Raw genomic sequence first — 17,699 nt, 5'->3', positions numbered from 1 at the left:
GAATCCGAAAACTGAACGTTGGGAATGTGACAATGCTGCTATTACTTTGTTTGTAATGGCAACAGCTATTTTTATTTCTGCTTTCTATCGGTGAGTTTTGTAAACAAATCTGTAATCATTTATGGAAAGCCGGCTGGGGAACGAAACAGAGCATTGCTCTGATATTTTTTACATGACTTGATAATATTTATATGTTCCGTTCATTTATTTGATTCCTGAAATTAAAGTCGCTATTTGTGAGTATATTTCTATTATGAATAATTTGTTTTGAAGATTTTCTTCGTAAAGCCAATGACTTTTGTGTAGAACAAATTCTATTCACTAAAATTTACATTACTTGAGAAAACCTCTCCGTCAATAGTGCATTGGAATCGCAGGTACCGTAGCAGACAATTTTTATACGTTGCAAAAGCCATGGCCGTGTTCCCAAAGATTAACGTATGGGAATTTCATAACCCCCTTTTTTATCCTATTTTTGTGAAGCTGTAATTACTATGAAAATAATTTCATTTCCCTATTAAATTTAGCACTGTTTTACAGAAGATGTATCGAAATATCTGGTGGCTGAAGTTTGATAAATATATGTTTACTATGATTGTTCAAGCCAATAGTTTTTAAAATGAATGTTTTTCCAATTTCCATGATAAAAAAGGGCATACTTTATTTGTTTGCAATAAGGACATGTTCATTATAAAGTTATACTTGACTGCTAACGTATTTTGCAACTTCAAAATTAGCTCTATGTGAAAGAAAACTAAAACTTATGCAGGTTGAAGACAAAAAAATTTATTATTTATTTTGATGATTTCATATGAGCAATCTTCTCTAATAATTAAAGTGAATTTGTGTGCCTGTTTTTATTGTATAGATTATTAGATATACATCTTCAAATTTGGCTAAAATATGGTTGAGAAGATGGGATTGGACTCTTTGTAGCAATTTTTAGAAAGTTTATTTAGAAATGTAATTTTTTAAATGAATAAAATTGTGATGTTTTGTATCAGTCTATTATAAAAATATTAATGGTCAAAAATAATTTTTACATAACCTTAAATTTTTTTAAAAAAATTCTTTTCAGTTGCATGGAATTAATTCTTATTATCAGCATAATTTTTAAAAAAATATGATTTGTCATTGTATTTTTCATTGTAATGCAACTCCAACAATTGTTATTGTATTATTTAAGTTATAATCAGATGTCATTCATCCATGATTTGAAACTGAATTACAAAAGCAGTGTTTAGTTTTTGCATATGAATTGAAAATCAGAATAACTTTAATATAGTACTGGGGAGATATATTTTTAAAAGCATAAATAAAAAAAATATAGGATTTAAATTTTAATAATTTTTTATTATTTTCTATCAAAATTATATGCATCAAATTATTTTGTGTTCTTTTAACTTTGAATTTCTCTTTCTTATTATAATGGAATTATTTTTTATTATATTTGTAAGCTTATTTATTCAAATAGATAAACATTGGCAATACTGAAGGATTATATTTTCTATTCTTCTATGTTCCATCATTAGCATATTTCAACTTAGCTAACATGTTTTTGGAATAGTTGAAAGTTTTCTGTTTCTTCTTTTAACATTAACCACTTTACTGTATTGCCTACACATCATATACATGTATCATCATATTCTTGCATATTTCTTGTATACACAAATTCAAAACTTTCAAACATATTTGTATTTTATGCCAATATTGTGTGGGAGTCGTGATTTGATTTTAACAAAACTATAATTATACAAAAAAGTTATTAGTGAAAGAATTCAATCTTAAAATATTAAATTTTAAGATAAATTTTTGTTTAGCATGCAAAAGAAGGAGAGGAGAGAGGAAAATAGTTTATATAAAGCTTCTGACATAGTACAAGTTGCCATACATGAAATCTTGAAAAAGCAAAACATATTTTGAATATTTCATTGAATTGAGACATGAATAAATATTTCTTTTAGACAACCTGGTTCAAAAATTGAATAAAAAAATTACTTATTTATATTCTGATATTCTGTGAAACTAATTGTTTACATTAACTTGAAAGACTCTCATTGAAAATGATAAGGATTTAGTGAATGCTTTCTGTAGAAAATATTATTCTTCCACAAATACTAACTTTTCTAGCTGAAAAATTATTATTCTATTCATTAGATATAAATATAAGAACTAAAAGCAAATAGTTTTTTTTTTTTTAAAAATTGCTTGTTTAGTTTCATGTCTGGTGTCTGGATAATAAATAAGGATAGACTATGAGATGTTATGATAGCAATAAAGTAATTTATGTTAAGACAGCATAAGGTTATAATGCAATATTTGTTGCAAGAAAAAAAGTCAAAATTGAAAGAAAAAAAAAAGCAATTTTTAGAATACTGCGCCACAAATACGTATAATTTGTAATCAGGAAATATATTAATAAGGAATGTGCTCAAAATATATAATGCTGTATGACGTTCCACATGCCTTGACATGCATTGGTTTATATACAATCTATGTCTTGTTTGTGTAATTTATTCTAACAATTTTTCATTTATAATGTATTTACTTTGAACCAGATTTAACCTAATTTCAGAAAGAGAATGTTTAAAGAAAACAAAGAATGAGTCGCTTTTCAAGAATGTCTTCATTGCAACTGTTTGTACTTATTTTTTGTACCATAACAGCAATCTGGCTGACAATGCAATTTGGTAAGTTTTTTCATTAATTTAGAAACATGAGACATCAAAAATTCTGTATTATTTTTGCATGTAAAAAACCAGTTACATAATTCATAAGTTATTTCATAGAGATGAAATTTTTAAATGCTTTCAATTTGCTGTTAAGCAAAGAAAATAGGTTTTTTTTTCTTTGTTTATATTGTTATTAAATGTGTTTACAACTTGCACCTCTATTAAATTGTATTTCAGTTGTTTTCAACACATGCTGGCATGCTGCCAAGTATGTTCCTACAAATGTGCAATCTTTGTGCCAAAAAGAACAGGTAAGTTAATAAGTGTTAAAACTTCATAAATATCAACTATATTTTACATAATCTATGTTCATACTAATTATTGTATTTCTAAGTTCTAATATATTGAGAATTTTATCCATACTTTGCATCCTCTGTTTTTAAAGACCTAAGAAATGGAGACTTAAGGATTTGTTAAAATCTTAAAGATCATAAATTTGTGATCCTACTCCACTGAAGATCTACCATGTTCATGAACCTTACTTATATTAAATTTGTCATCTTAGTGAAATCTATTTGTCTTGCAATAATATCAAAGTTTAAGTGCTAGCTGTCAGTTCAGGCATTTTTTTTTTTTTTTTTTTTTTTGTCAAATGACTATTGTTTAAAATTACTTGGCATGCTTAAAAATTTCGACATTTTTAAATTTCAACTTTAAAAATGTGGTGTTATACAAACCTAACTCTTATTTTAGAAATTATATGCAAGGAATATGAATTTATTTTTATCAGTTATCTTTTAATTGCATATTTATTGGTGATTTATTGCATCATGATTTAAGATTCATAATTAATTGCTCTTTCTTTTCCATTTAAAATCAGAGTCATTTTAAGGAATTGATTAATGTATTTAAGGGATTGAATTAGCATATCAAATAATGGTATTGTGTTAGAAAGCATGCATTTTTCCAAACCTTGCCTTAACAGTTTGATTAATAGCAAATAAGTTTAGACAAAATGTGAATATGATTTATCCTTTTTCAGCATACTACCCTTTAAATTTTAACTTTAAAAAGAAACTCAAATAACCTATTTAGGTCTATAGGAGTGCACAAGTTAAATTTCATGAATGTACTAATCGCTTTGATTTTGTGGGTGTTCCATTGCAGTGAAGCATTGGAATAAGTAAAATCTCTAGCATTTGAATAAAAAAAAAGACTATTTTATGCTTGTTTACCAGATTTAGCTTGATCCAAGGTGCACCACAAGGAGCCATGCTCAGATTCACTATTGGACGGCAATGCTTGAAGCATCTTTAGTGTTTTGGAAAGACTTAGTTGATCTCTCCGTTCCATTTTCAGTACAGATAATTCACAATAAAAAAATTTACTGTTATATTTAAAATAAAAAAATAAGCTATAATATATATATTTTATAGTTTATTAAAAAGTAAAAATTTATAGAATAATTTATAGCCAACAAAGTAATATTGAAATTTTTTTTTCCAATTATACTAGATAAACAAATTAAGAAAATTCCTTGCATTTACATAATGAGTTATAGCTAAAAAAATTATGGATCAGCTTGATTTAAATTGTCATCTGTTATTAAAAATAAGGTTAAAATTAAATCTTAAGCCTATTTTTTCATTTATAGTTGAATTTAACAATTTTAGAAATGAGCAAAAGGTGTTCCATGTAGTGGAACACTGCACTGCAGTGGATTAACATAAATGCTTTATCTCTCTATGATAATACTAGAAGGAAGGTAAATCTTCCTAATTACTGAAATACAAAATGCTGTTTTATGTTAAATTTTTCGCATATGGCCTCTGGCTAGATTGGGGTATTGCTTGCATATAATCGATTATAAAGTTTGCAACGTAGCATGATGTGGAGAGAGTCAATAATCATTTTTATGTTAAGATAAATTCAAATAATGTGGCACAGCATTATTTTTTCTTAGATAATAGACATACAATATTCTAAGTTAAAATTTATTATAATTTAATAATGCATCTGTCATTTGTTTATTGCTTAAATAGCAGAGCATATGGAATTGCAGCTGCTGTGAATAATTTGCCTTATGATATTGGAAGGAATTTTAAAGAAACTAAATTTCAACTTTCTAATAAGTAACATTCTATTCTTTTTTATTTCTGAACACTTGAAACATTATTACAAGATTGCCTGTTGTCTTAATGGTAATTTGCAATCCAATATTTGTAATCTGGATTGGGCAAACTTGCAGTTATAATTGCTGGTGATTTATTAAATTAAATTTATACTTAGGGATCTCTTATTTGCATCAGTGAATTCAGAATATCAACAGATAAGATAATTTATAATGAATAAAAAGAAATCAATTAAAATTAATTTTTAGAAAATTTTATTATTTTTTTAACAGCATTTGCTTGCAAATGTTGAAGAATCTAAAAGATATTGGTTCAATGAGAGAAATTTAAGGTCATAATATTTTCTGAGTAATCATGATTGTGTTCCCACAGTTTAAAGAATCCTATTGTAAACCTGATATTATGTGAAACGATGTTATTGTTAATCGTTTGTTCTTACTTCTTTCTTTTTTTCCTTTTTATTTTTGTAGAATTATTTGCTTCTGAGAGTTTTTGAGATAGCGAAAGGTGAACCACAATGTATAAAGCTTTTAAAAATTTTTGAAAAAACTGTAAATGCCTATGGCAGCAAACCTAAGATTTTTATGATAACACCTACTTATGCAAGACCTGTTCAAAAAGCAGAACTTACAAGACTATCTCATACTATTCTATTGGTAAGTCAGATTTTAACTACTTTTTTTTTTATCTTTTTAAACTTCAAAATACATAATTTATTGTATCTGATCAAAATAATTTAATATTTAATAAATTTAAAAATAGATATAGTCTGCAGAAATAGATCTGAAATAAAACTCAATTCAAGAACATGCTATTTCCTCTTCCTTCAAAAACTACACACATTTAGCAATCCATGATCTGATTTCAATTTTGGAACATAGCTAGTATCATTTAATATAACAGCTGTGATTCGTGTTCTGAGCCCATTGCAGGTACTCAAACACAATTCTTGATGTATTCTTACATTCTCGCCAAATACACAAGCATGCACAAAATAATATAGCCAGATTTGAAATACCAAGTCTTTAGCCTTATAGACTAGAATTTCAGCATTTTGAAAGATCTTCACTTTTGAATCATCTAACTTCTAACTACTTGCCAGGCTGTGTTCTGTCTGTTGAAGCATGAAAGCTTCTCTATACACTTATATTATGGCAAGAACCAATTTTGTAACTTGTAACTTTGAAATTAGCATGAATATTTTCCTTGAACAATATTATCTCATCAGTTAGCAGAGACTTGCTGTGCCTTCCAAGGTTTCCTAGATGACCCCTTAGGATAGTAAAACAAAGTTTGATAATTTTCATCAATTTGTATGTTATTTACCCCTGATGAATGATTGCTGAACTATAGCATTTTCAAATCATTTGAAGACTTTTGATATACCTTTATGTACTTTATTACTTCATAGTACTCATTTGAATAATACTCATTATCTTTCTTATATAAATTTTCTAAGGAACTGTGCTCAAATATATTGCCATGCAGCTAAACAGGAATGCATTTTTAAAAAAATATTTTGTATAAGTTAGTATATTCCGTATAAGTATATTTTGTATATTATATATTTGTTTAGTATATTTTGTATAAGTCCTAAAACTATTTTGTCATTCATTGTTCCATTATTTCTTATTAGTCACTTTCAGTGACCAGTTGATTCACTGAGAATATTAGTTTTAATATTAAATTAAATTAAAGTTTTAATATTAATATTAAAATGTCAGATATTAAAATTGTTATTTTAAATCTTTTATATATGAACTTAGTGTACATGAACCTTTCTAATGAAAACCAGTTCCATAATGCTATTAAAAACTTAACTGTATGGTCCATCTATCTTTTAATTTTTATGGCACTAAAATAACTTCACTGTCCTTTCTTACATAAATTACTCAGATATAAAACAGAATTCTTTTTCCTTAATTTTCAATAATGGGGAAAAAATACCAATTATATATTTGATGAAACAATTAAATTAGCTTACATTTCAATACATTTGTGAAATGTATTGGTTGAATATTATTTAAAATTTTTTATATAATTCAAGGAAATTTTGCACAGTTATTAAAATGATACTTATAAAAAGACATTTTTTTAAATAAATTTTAAAACTGCATAAATTTATTTTTGTGCATTTATGTTTTGAAGTTATGTACAAATGCTTAATTTTTTATTCATTAAAATTCTAAATAAAATTTCAAAAAAAAAAATGCACTGAGCTGCTCATTTCCACCTTCCAAAGTATATGCGTGCCTAATTTGGTAGCTTTAGGTCAAATGGTCTATGCTGTAGAATGACAACATACATATTCTCCTTTATTATTAGGAAAAACTTGTATTATCTGCTAGTAGACAAAAAAAAGTTTTTTTGCATGAGTGTGTGTGTGTGTGTGTAAGAGAGAGAATAAGAATATTCATTATGAATTCAAACAGGAACTTCCTTTAAATTCTCATACAAGTAACATCTGCATTAAATTTTTTTATAAGTATTGTTGCTTTTAACAGATCTGCAATGAATGCAAACAAACTTTATAAAATTTAACAATAACTAGTAAAAGTGTCATTTTATAAGAATATTATATATTTTTACAATATGATTTGAAGAATTTCTGGCAAACTTTAAGTGTGGATCGAGCACCCAAACAAATAATTTTTTTAAGTGGAAGTATTATGTATAAATGTTATAGAGTTTTGTGTAAAGTGGGCTACATGAGCCATCATTATTCATTCTAATTAAAATATAGGGAAAATGGATTGGATTTGTATGGATGTATGCTTACATTTAATGTATGGGATAGTTAAAATAGATAAGTAATTCATTAGGATCACAATTTCATGAGAGAACTGATAACTTATTTGCTTCATATGTGATATGATATTGGATTTTTCTGCATTAACATTCATTGTATTCAAAGATTTGTTTCTTTTATAAAATTAAGTATTTATTGCTTAATAGATTGGTTTTGTAAACTGTGTTTGAATCTATTTTGATTTCTTTTAACATCACTCACATGCACAAGTAAATTTTTGTACAATATGAGAAATTGATATATTATGATTTGCCTGATCCAACTTTCAACTTGGTTGGAGCTTTTCATAAATCGTTCTATAGAAAAGCAGAAATGGAAAATATCTTACATTGCTTAACTGATTCTCTTTGTATTCAACAGAATATTAACCAAAACATAAGATTTAATAAAAATATTTTACTTATTAAGATGTCTTGTTTACTAATGACAATAAATTAACTCTGTCAGTTATTTCTTATGTTGAATTTCTTTCTTTCAGTTAATGTCTTTTAAACAGTTGCTTTTATTTCATTTTTATGTGCTTGTATTTTTTTTTATCAATAAAAGAATTAAATTCTTTGTTTTTCATTAGGTTACAAATATCCATTGGATAGTTGTAGAAGATGCAGAAAATAAGACGGCTCTAGTCACAAACTTTTTATCTAAGTCTCGTCTGCCATTTACTCATTTAAATGTTCCCACACCTCCTGCTATGAAAATGACAAAGGAGGATCCTAACTGGCTGAAACCAAGAGGTGTATTGCAACGCAATTTGGGTCTCAGCTGGATTCGTAAACATGTGCACCCAGATGAAAAGGGAGTTGTGTATTTTGCAGATGATGACAATACATATGATTTAGATCTTTTTGAAGAGGTATGATTTGTTCTTGAATCTATAAATAAAATTAATATAATGAAGAAAAATTTATAAATAATTGTACATAGTAGAAATCCAAACAAATAAAAGAAAATTTGTCAAATTATTCTCACAGAAACTATAAAGAATTAAAAAAAGGTTTAATTTATTGTTAATTAATTAAATGAATAATTTTCATGAATTAAACATGTTTCCATAATTAGAAAAGATTATTTTATCATTAACCATTTTATCCACCATTTGTATTGGATAGAAATATTATAAATACTTTAAATCATTTATTTGTTGCCACATTGCTATTACAAAGTTTAATTAAATTTTGTATCATTTTTTAAAGCTATTAATATTTTTTGGGGTATGATGGGGTAATAAGCTTATATGCTTTTTTTTTCTTTTTTGAGATTCCAGAAGATTTCAATGCTGTTTGATGCATCTGATATAGTACATAAAGAGTTTATCTTCTGTAATTATATATATATATATATTAATAAAATGAAGATGTATGTACTTTTTAGCATTAAAAATGTTATATGCTTAAAAATTGCATTCTATTCTTGTACACATTTGCACTCTGCCTAGTGTTAATATTGAAAATATTTTTAGTTTCTTGAATAAATTAACTCTAAACAATCATAAGCTGCTAATTTGATATGTGATATTTTCATTGCAAGAAACACTAAGTATATAAGCTAGTATTCAATAAAAGTAAATATGGAATGTGATTGATGAATTATTTTGAAAAATATTAGCTCGTATATTAAAAACTATCACTTCATTGATAATTTTAGGATATTTTATTTAAGATATATATTATTTCAAATAATTATGCATAGAATATTTCTTAAAAAGTATAGTCAAGTTTTAGTAATTTACAATTGAACGGATCAAGTTCTGTAGTAAAGCAAGCATTCCATTATATATTGTCCTACTGAGTCAAGCATTATGCTAAATCAGGGTCTTTTAAACATTTTATACTCACAACATTTTTTTAATGCAAAGATTTTTCGTAGTTTCTTCTGAGTCAAAAGTTTTTCACAGTCTCATTCTTTTAAGTAGAAAAAGTAGTATTCTTTTGTTGAAAAACAAAATAGAATAAAGAAACTGTAATCTATACTTATAAATGGAAGTATTTATGTCTGTAGTAAAACCAATCTATTGTGCTTGTTATCATTAAATTTATTACACATGCAGTTGTAAATTTTCAAAACCTGATATCTCAAACATATGAACAACATGAACATATTATATCTCAAAACCTGAATTTTAAAATTTAAGGCAGCAAATTTTCAATATTTTGTGTTGTTTTGGAGGATTTTTTCCCATATGCATTCTGATTATTAAAAAAAAAGTGCACCCTCATAAAGAAAAAAAAGCAATAGTCATTTTAAAGAAATTAATTTTTTGCCTCTGATATAATTTATGTAATTTTAGGAAATTTTTAAAATACGGTCACTTTAGAGAAATTTAAGAAACTGAAATTTGAAATTCCTACATTAATTCTATTAACTTTTTTAACAATTATTTTGAAAGCATTACTTAAGCATTTCTTGTTAGCTTAAGATAAAAATGATCCAAGTATTTTTTTCTTTGATTTTTTTAATTTCCTGAATTTGTTTTGTTTATCTGCAGCAGAAAAAAATGAACTGATATAGGACAAATTATACTTATTTTCTGTTTTATCAAGAGATAAATGATATATATATTTAAATTATATATAATTTAAATTTAGATAAAAAATTTATAAAATTAATTATACTCACCTTGTTTTTCTGATTTTACTACTTTCATTTTGACTATATTTAAAAATCAAACATAAACCTTACATGTATATAATTTTTTTAATAAATTATTGTAATATTCTGTGCTTCAAAGTAATGTAAAAAACTTTTATATTACAGATGCGGTATACCAAAACTGTTTCTGTTTGGCCAGTTGGATTGGTTGGAGGTTTAATGGTGGAGAAGCCAATTGTAAAGAATGGAAAAGTGGTTGGATGGAATACCTTGTGGAAAAAAGATCGTCCTTTTCCGCTTGACATGGCTGGCTTTGCTGTCAATCTAAAATTAATACTTGATCATCCGGAAGCTGCATTCAGTCTTTCAGTACCACGTGGATACCAAGAAAGCAAACTTTTGAAAGATCTAATCCGAGTTGACCAATTAGAGCCAAAAGCAGATAATTGTACTAAGGTAAACATTCTCTTTAGTTTTTATTTATTTATGGAAATATAGTCGATTTTCTTTTCCCTTTTGAAATACATATTATTATTTTATAATCATTGCATTATGGATGGAAGAAATCTCTTTGATAATTCTTGAGACAGGAATATTAGAGCAGAAACAAAATGTGCTTCTCCATTTTTCATGTCATTAGAATATAAGATTTGTAGTTCCTATCAGTATATTTTTTTTAATTAACCATTATAACCTGAGCAAATATCTTTCATTAATAATGAAATAATGTAATGATAGGGAAGTAAAAGAATATACAATTTATAAAGAATAAACCACAGGTAAGAGCTGCTAAGAGAGGAATTCTTAATGAATGATTAATTCAATGGTTGTGGCATATTTATAAACAAAAGGGGAAAAATCTGTTAATACAGCATCCTTATTACCTGTAAATAAAAGTTAATTCTTGAGTGATATTTTCTGGTATTTTTTCACATATTTAACGTGTGTGTGTGTATCAGAAGAATCTTCATTTTATGTTTATTTGTAATAGTCATATTTGGTAAACCTGTTTTTTTTTACTCAATATATTGATTTATTTAATTTCTAATACTTCAAGATGACCTCCAAATTGAACCTGTTTCGGAGTTTGTTAAAGTTTTTTAAAAAATTACCTCATATTTGTAATGAGTTATTTCAACTGCTAGCATATGATCCTGCTGCACCCAGTTCTAGGAAAAGATCTAGGGCTGCATTTGATAATATTTATGCTAATTTTCCCTCTGGAAAAAGACTAAGATTTCTCTAACACCATTACTCTGGTGGATTAAAGTCTTTCTAAATTATTTCTGTTTCGGCCTTAGATAACTACAATAAGCTACACATGAAATTTTTTGAATTTTTTCAAAAATAACTAATTAAAATAGTTAATTCAATCCTCATAGTAAAAGGCACATGCAGCATAATTCCATTAAAGTTTTCTATTCCCCCATAAATATTCAAAATATTATTTTTCAATTAATTATATCAATTAACCTAATAATTGTACCAAATTTCATGATACTGGAGTTTTGTCTAACCTAGTTTCATTAATTTTAATCTTTCCTTAAACTTACAATGTATAATTGCTATTCCAAATTATGATATGCAGATGACCGTGACCACTTTATCACACTGCAAAACTCCAAAGCATCATGATGTTGTCATTTAATCACTTATGCATATCTTGGTCTTTATGATTCCCTTCACAAATAATTAATCTATATTGTTGCAAAAATTGATCCATTGCATTGAAAAGTCGAACAAACACAATAATAGAAAATGGTGTTTTATTCTACCAGAAAACAAGGAACACAGGTATCAAAACAGTATGAAAATATAAGCTTGAAAGCATTTTCAGAAATCAAGAACATAACACAAACAGCAAATTGCTGTTAAATGCACATAACACCACAAAGCATTCAGAGTGAACTAGAAAGTTCTCTACAATTACCACTTTCTATAATCTCCAGAACAGGGTATTAAATTCTCTAGTATTATCACTAAAATTTTTGTATACTCTAGAACCTTCATTTTTGTCACCAATGTTTACTAACATGTCCATTCACCTAATGACTGACTTTTCCTTCATTCAGTATATATTAAAATATCTGTAAATGTTCTCCTTTTTACTATGAGACTAACTTTATAGAGAATTAATATTACAGATTCATAACATTATTTAAAAACTTTTCATTAGCTCTCCTCCTTCTGTGCATTCCCTCTATACGGTGCCAATTCACATTATATAACTGTTGCATGACGAAAGTAATAATGCATATCATTAACAATTAATTGCATATTACCTTACACTGCCCTTAAACTTTTTTCTTTTTCCTCCAGAAACTGTGCAAAGTATTCCAAAATGAAATTGCTGCTGCTCATTTAATGTGTTTAGTAAACAAGAATTGATTCCATTTTGAATTTGCAATATCCTCTAAAATTTAAATCTTAATGTGAATGTGATGAAAATTCATTTAAAATGCCAAAATTGGAATATTTGCCAATGATATTAAAAATAGAGAAGCAAAATTCCTATGCTGAATTCTGTTTACTTAATATACTAGGGAATCTTTTTTTAAGAATTCAATAAATGAATACATTTTAATAAGAAATCAAAATTTCAAGTTAATAGAATGCGAGTATTTATTTATGTATCAAATTTAAAGGGATAATTTCAAGATGGACAAACTATAAAAATCTTAATTATTCCTTTCTTTTTTCACTTTAATTCATTTCTTATTGAAATAAAATTTATTATTATATTTCTTTAAAAGTTTTTGAAAAATCTTATGAAGTTTTAATGGAGCAAATGCTAAAAAATATCCTTGATAACTGTTAAAAATATAGAAACAAAATTGTGTTAAAAAAGCCTTATCATAATCTTGGATTTTTGGCTGAAACAATACTAAACTTGGCCATTCAAAATGTTATTAAAGTTCTGGAAAAATTGCTTTGCTTTTTATCTTAGAAAATATATATATACCAATTTAGTAACTTTAAATCGGTTTTATTGAGCATCACACATTTTGCCTTCTTTTTTAAAAGGATTTTTAATTTTTTAATGTTATTTATTAAATTATTTTATATGATTTTTTTAATGAACACTATATTGTAGCATATATATAATATATATTATATGTTACAGCACAGAGACAGACATGGTGAGATTTGCATTTGAAGTTAGAGGAGGGAGGGAGGATTTTTACGCAAATTTAAAACAATTTTTTTCTTCTTTTGTCGTGTGTAATTGGAATTTTTTTTATTCTTAGTTAGAAACAAAAACTCTTCAATTTTGCATACTATATTCTGTTCCCATTGTTTGCACTGTGTTTTGTATTATTCAAAATTGTTTTTTAATTAATTACCATTGAATAATCAGGGCACCTATGGTTTTCATTTCAATGTTGTTGTTTTTTATTATTATTATTGTACATATGTAACTCCCATATAATATAGCTATGAGGTTTGAAAAGTTGGTGCCCTTGTAAATGAAATAAACATAAAAATAATATTGAGTTCCTAAAATTTTTAATAATTTATATTTAAAATGATGCCTTTATTAAAATGTATCAAAAATATAGCATGATATATTTTAAATATTATTTTCTGAGACATTATTATCAAATATTATTGACACAGATCTTTTTTCTTTTTAACTAGTTATTTTCATTTTCAGAACTTTGTTTGAAAATGTATTTCTATCTTGTTTTATAGTTCATATTTATTTTGAAAATTCTGTTATTTTAGATTACTTGCTTTTAGCTTTGATGTATTTATAACTTCTGTTTTATAATTCTATCTTTGTGATTATTTCATTGCAACTTTCATTTAAGAAACATACTAGCTCCATTTGTCTAACTTTATTTCTTCATTGCATTTTACTTCTTTATTTTCATCTTTGATATTATTCATTGGATATTATATGCATACTATTATTCGGAGCTGAATGTATTATAGATATACCATTTCCACCAAATGTCCTTCCTTCATTAGTTTTTAATGGTGCATTTGTTTATTAAAATTTTTAATTTTTCTGGATTTGCGTACTCTTGATAAGATGATTTTAAATTTAGTTATGGAGTGTCTTGTTGAACACAGCTTTCCCTGTTATTTATGATGTCTAATTAACTATTACAGAGTAATGCCCTTTAGGGGAGTTTTTCCCTTTACACTCTTCTATTTGGTATCAGTGACATTCTTAATATGGCTCACTGTCATTTTGCTGGTGATCCAGTTGGGTGAATATCTTTATTTTTGAAAATATTTTAACCAAATAATTTTTTTTCAAATCTAAATTATTATGTTTGCAGTGAGCTTTTATTTCTTGGGCCTTTTTCAAAGTAAACCAAATCAGAGAATTCTTTCTATTTCATTTAAAAATATTAACTGAATTTAAATTTTGATCTGGAGGTCTCATTACTTTTCAAGAAATGTGAGATATTAGGAAAGTTTACTTTGTTTGGCTAATTAGTCAAATAATATTTGAGTAAAATCATATTTCAAAAATGCTGTGTTCTATAGTATCCAATTTTTCTCTTAGTTTAGATTAGTACAATAATTTGTATTAGCATATTGCCTCATGCTTCTTTATTTAAGCATTTTATTTTTTAAAATATATAGCATTACTTTGGATTCGAAATCTGTTTCTTTTTCCATATTCACATGGTTTATTCAATTTTAAAAACTTAGATTTCTTTTTATATGAAAGGTAATAAATGATATTGAATTTTCATCAGTATACTTGAAATGAAAAATAAATCTAATAATTATTAAAAACTCTCAATTATCTTTTAAAATATTGGTAATAAATAAAAATTTTAATCTTATCTTTGTTCGTGTATTTATATATTCACACACCTAATTATTTATGGTTCATATTGTAGAATCCATTCCTTCATAAAATGAATTTAATTTATTATTATATTATGAATTTGTTATAGCATTTGTTTATTTTTGAAATAACTTAAAATAAAACATAGTTTAAAAAATTATATTAATTTATCTTTTTAATGTAGTTAATCAATTTTTTTCTACAAAATAAGTGCTTTTCAAAGAACTGTGTTATTAAAAAAAAATTGCAAACTTAGATTACATTTTCTATAAATGCACTTCATATTTCAAATTAGAAAATTTCTGAATATTTAAAAGTTTACTTATTAATACTTATTACCTCAATGTATTAGTTTGAATGTAAAATAATAATAAAGATTTCTATTTATCAGAATTGTTGAAATAAACATTTTTAATAACAGAATTTGGTCTTAAATAATGAATTGAAACAAATGATTATAATACAAAGATAAATAAAAAAAATCTTTTGTATTAATAAAAACTGAAATATCAGAATTTTATCAGATCAGTTAAATTAATGATGTATGTTCTGCTTTAAAATTTTATATAGTTATATGGCCGAATGCCATTTTGCTTCTTTGCCAACTTTGAATCAAGGATATTTTGCTCTTTCACCCTATTATTTTTTTAAATTCACCATTTTGAATGTCACATTCAGTTGAAAATGATTATGATTCTTTTAATAGTTTATTGAAGTTTTAATCAGCAATTTAATTTGGCATAATATTTACAATAAGCAATTATGGTTTAAGGAATTTTATTCGGAAAGCAGAAAACTTTAGATGATTGGATTTCATACTAAACATTTAAAACAAATCTAATTAATAGGTTACTCTCCCTAAAATTAAAATTTCAACTTTTACAATTCTTATAGCAACTTCTGATAGTTTTTGATGGTCATAATGTATCTGAAATGGGAAATTTTTTAAATACAGCATATCAAGTAAATCTCACTGCTGCATCCATACAATTTTGGAATATATATATATTATAATAATTTCAAACAAGATGTTTAAATTCATTGCAAATTAATGCATTAAAAATTTAAAAGGAAAGAACATATTGATTTGTAATGATATTTGTATTTCAATGAGCATGGCATTGACCATATATTATGATGACAGCCTTTAATTATATTTCAAGAAAAATTAGTTTATGAAAAATATTTATTTAATAGTGCACAAACCATTCATTTAAAAAAAGCAGTTTAATTAACGATTTAAAACAGTTAACAGTTGAAAAACATTCAATTATGAAAAATATATTTAGATTTTAAATTATTTCTTGTATTTTTTTTTATTTCTGGTAAAATATTCATTTTCATAAATTTAATATACATTTTTAATGCATATCAAAGTTTTTAGATTGTAGATAGTAATATAAATATGTATATGCTTCATAATTTTTTTTTCCTTATTGTTATATCAAATTTATTGCACAAAATTCCGATTCTGAAATAAATGTCTACTAAATTATTATTTTTTAATCCCCTCATAGGTATTAGTATGGCATACAAGAACAGAATATCCGAAATTGAAACAAGAATGGAAACTTTCTGTACCATCCAATCTCCATATGGAAGTATAATACTTCAATATCTCATTGACAGATAATATTGTAAATAAACATTTGTACATATTATCATATTCTGTAAATATAGCTGTGAAATAGATCTGATAATATCTTAGAATAGCAAAGAACAGCATAAACACTAGTTTGTAGTAATTGTTATTCATTCTTATGTTTTAATCTATTCTTAATATGAATTATATAGATTCTATTATTTTGTTGAAAAAAATAAATGTATTTTATTTAAAGTATCTAAATTGTTATTTAAATTTAATAACTTAAATTAAAAAAAATATTTATATACTCAGTAATTTTAAGAGCTGTCAATCATATCATTTCTTAAAAAATAATGTAATGTGAATGTCTTCTATTGTTAATAAATGTGATATTTGTTGTGTGTATTTGTATTGTTAATAAATATAAAGATTCTCCCAAACAAATTTAATTTTGTGATTTTTTTTATTTCAAAAACAATTTTAGAAATAAGATTTGATAATATTAATATCAAAAATAATTAATAACTATATATGCTGAAGCTATAATATTTTTATTCATTTCTGATTTAAAATGGAACAGCATCAGCAAAATAAGTTGTGGAGCAATGATTCTGTGTCTGGAACTACAAGTTCAGATGTTTCTGAATAGTAGAATGATTCAAATTAAATTACAAAGTTACAAATAAAGTTGTTAGGTCTTACAAAGGAATTTAAAACCAAATATGAATAAGATAATAATAGTGAAAGTAAATTAATGTTCTTTTAGCGAGTAATTACTTGACCTAATATATTTCAACTTCGAGAAATGAACTTTAGGATCAAATAAAACATATTTTTAAAATCTGATGCATGTTTAGCCTCAAGTTTGAAAAATATCAAAATAAAGAAAATAAAAAGGTTGAATAATTTGAAAGTTAATATGTCATTGAGGAGATCGATAATTTTACATTGATTTGATTAACTGAATTAATAAACCAGTTTTAAAACACTTTTTTTTTTCTACTCATAGTTGAGAAAATTCTTGTACAAATCCATGTGAATAATAAAAGTTTTGTCAAAAAACTTATTTAATTATATACTGGATAAGAAATATTAAAATATT

General features: G+C 25.3%; 1 protein-coding gene across 1 annotated transcript; it reads left to right on the top strand.

The window, feature by feature from the left end:
* Nucleotides 1-78: 78 nt before the first annotated feature.
* Nucleotides 79-16,736, top strand: LOC129975780 (galactosylgalactosylxylosylprotein 3-beta-glucuronosyltransferase I-like). The gene is made up of 7 exons (XM_056088995.1): nucleotides 79-236; nucleotides 2,576-2,690; nucleotides 2,910-2,983; nucleotides 5,275-5,460; nucleotides 8,185-8,466; nucleotides 10,368-10,658; nucleotides 16,530-16,736. The coding sequence occupies exons 2-7, from the start codon at nucleotides 2,603-2,605 to the stop codon at nucleotides 16,617-16,619; spliced, it is 1,011 nt and encodes a 336-aa protein (XP_055944970.1). The 5' UTR covers nucleotides 79-236; nucleotides 2,576-2,602; the 3' UTR covers nucleotides 16,620-16,736.
* The last annotated feature ends 963 nt before the right edge of the window (nucleotides 16,737-17,699 follow it).

The sequence above is a fragment of the Argiope bruennichi genome, chromosome 7, assembly GCF_947563725.1.
Source record: "Argiope bruennichi chromosome 7, qqArgBrue1.1, whole genome shotgun sequence".
NCBI classification, from domain to species: Eukaryota; Metazoa; Arthropoda; class Arachnida; order Araneae; family Araneidae; genus Argiope; species Argiope bruennichi.
The sequence above is the reverse complement of the archived record's forward strand: the minus strand, read 5'-3'. Positions and strand labels throughout refer to the sequence as shown.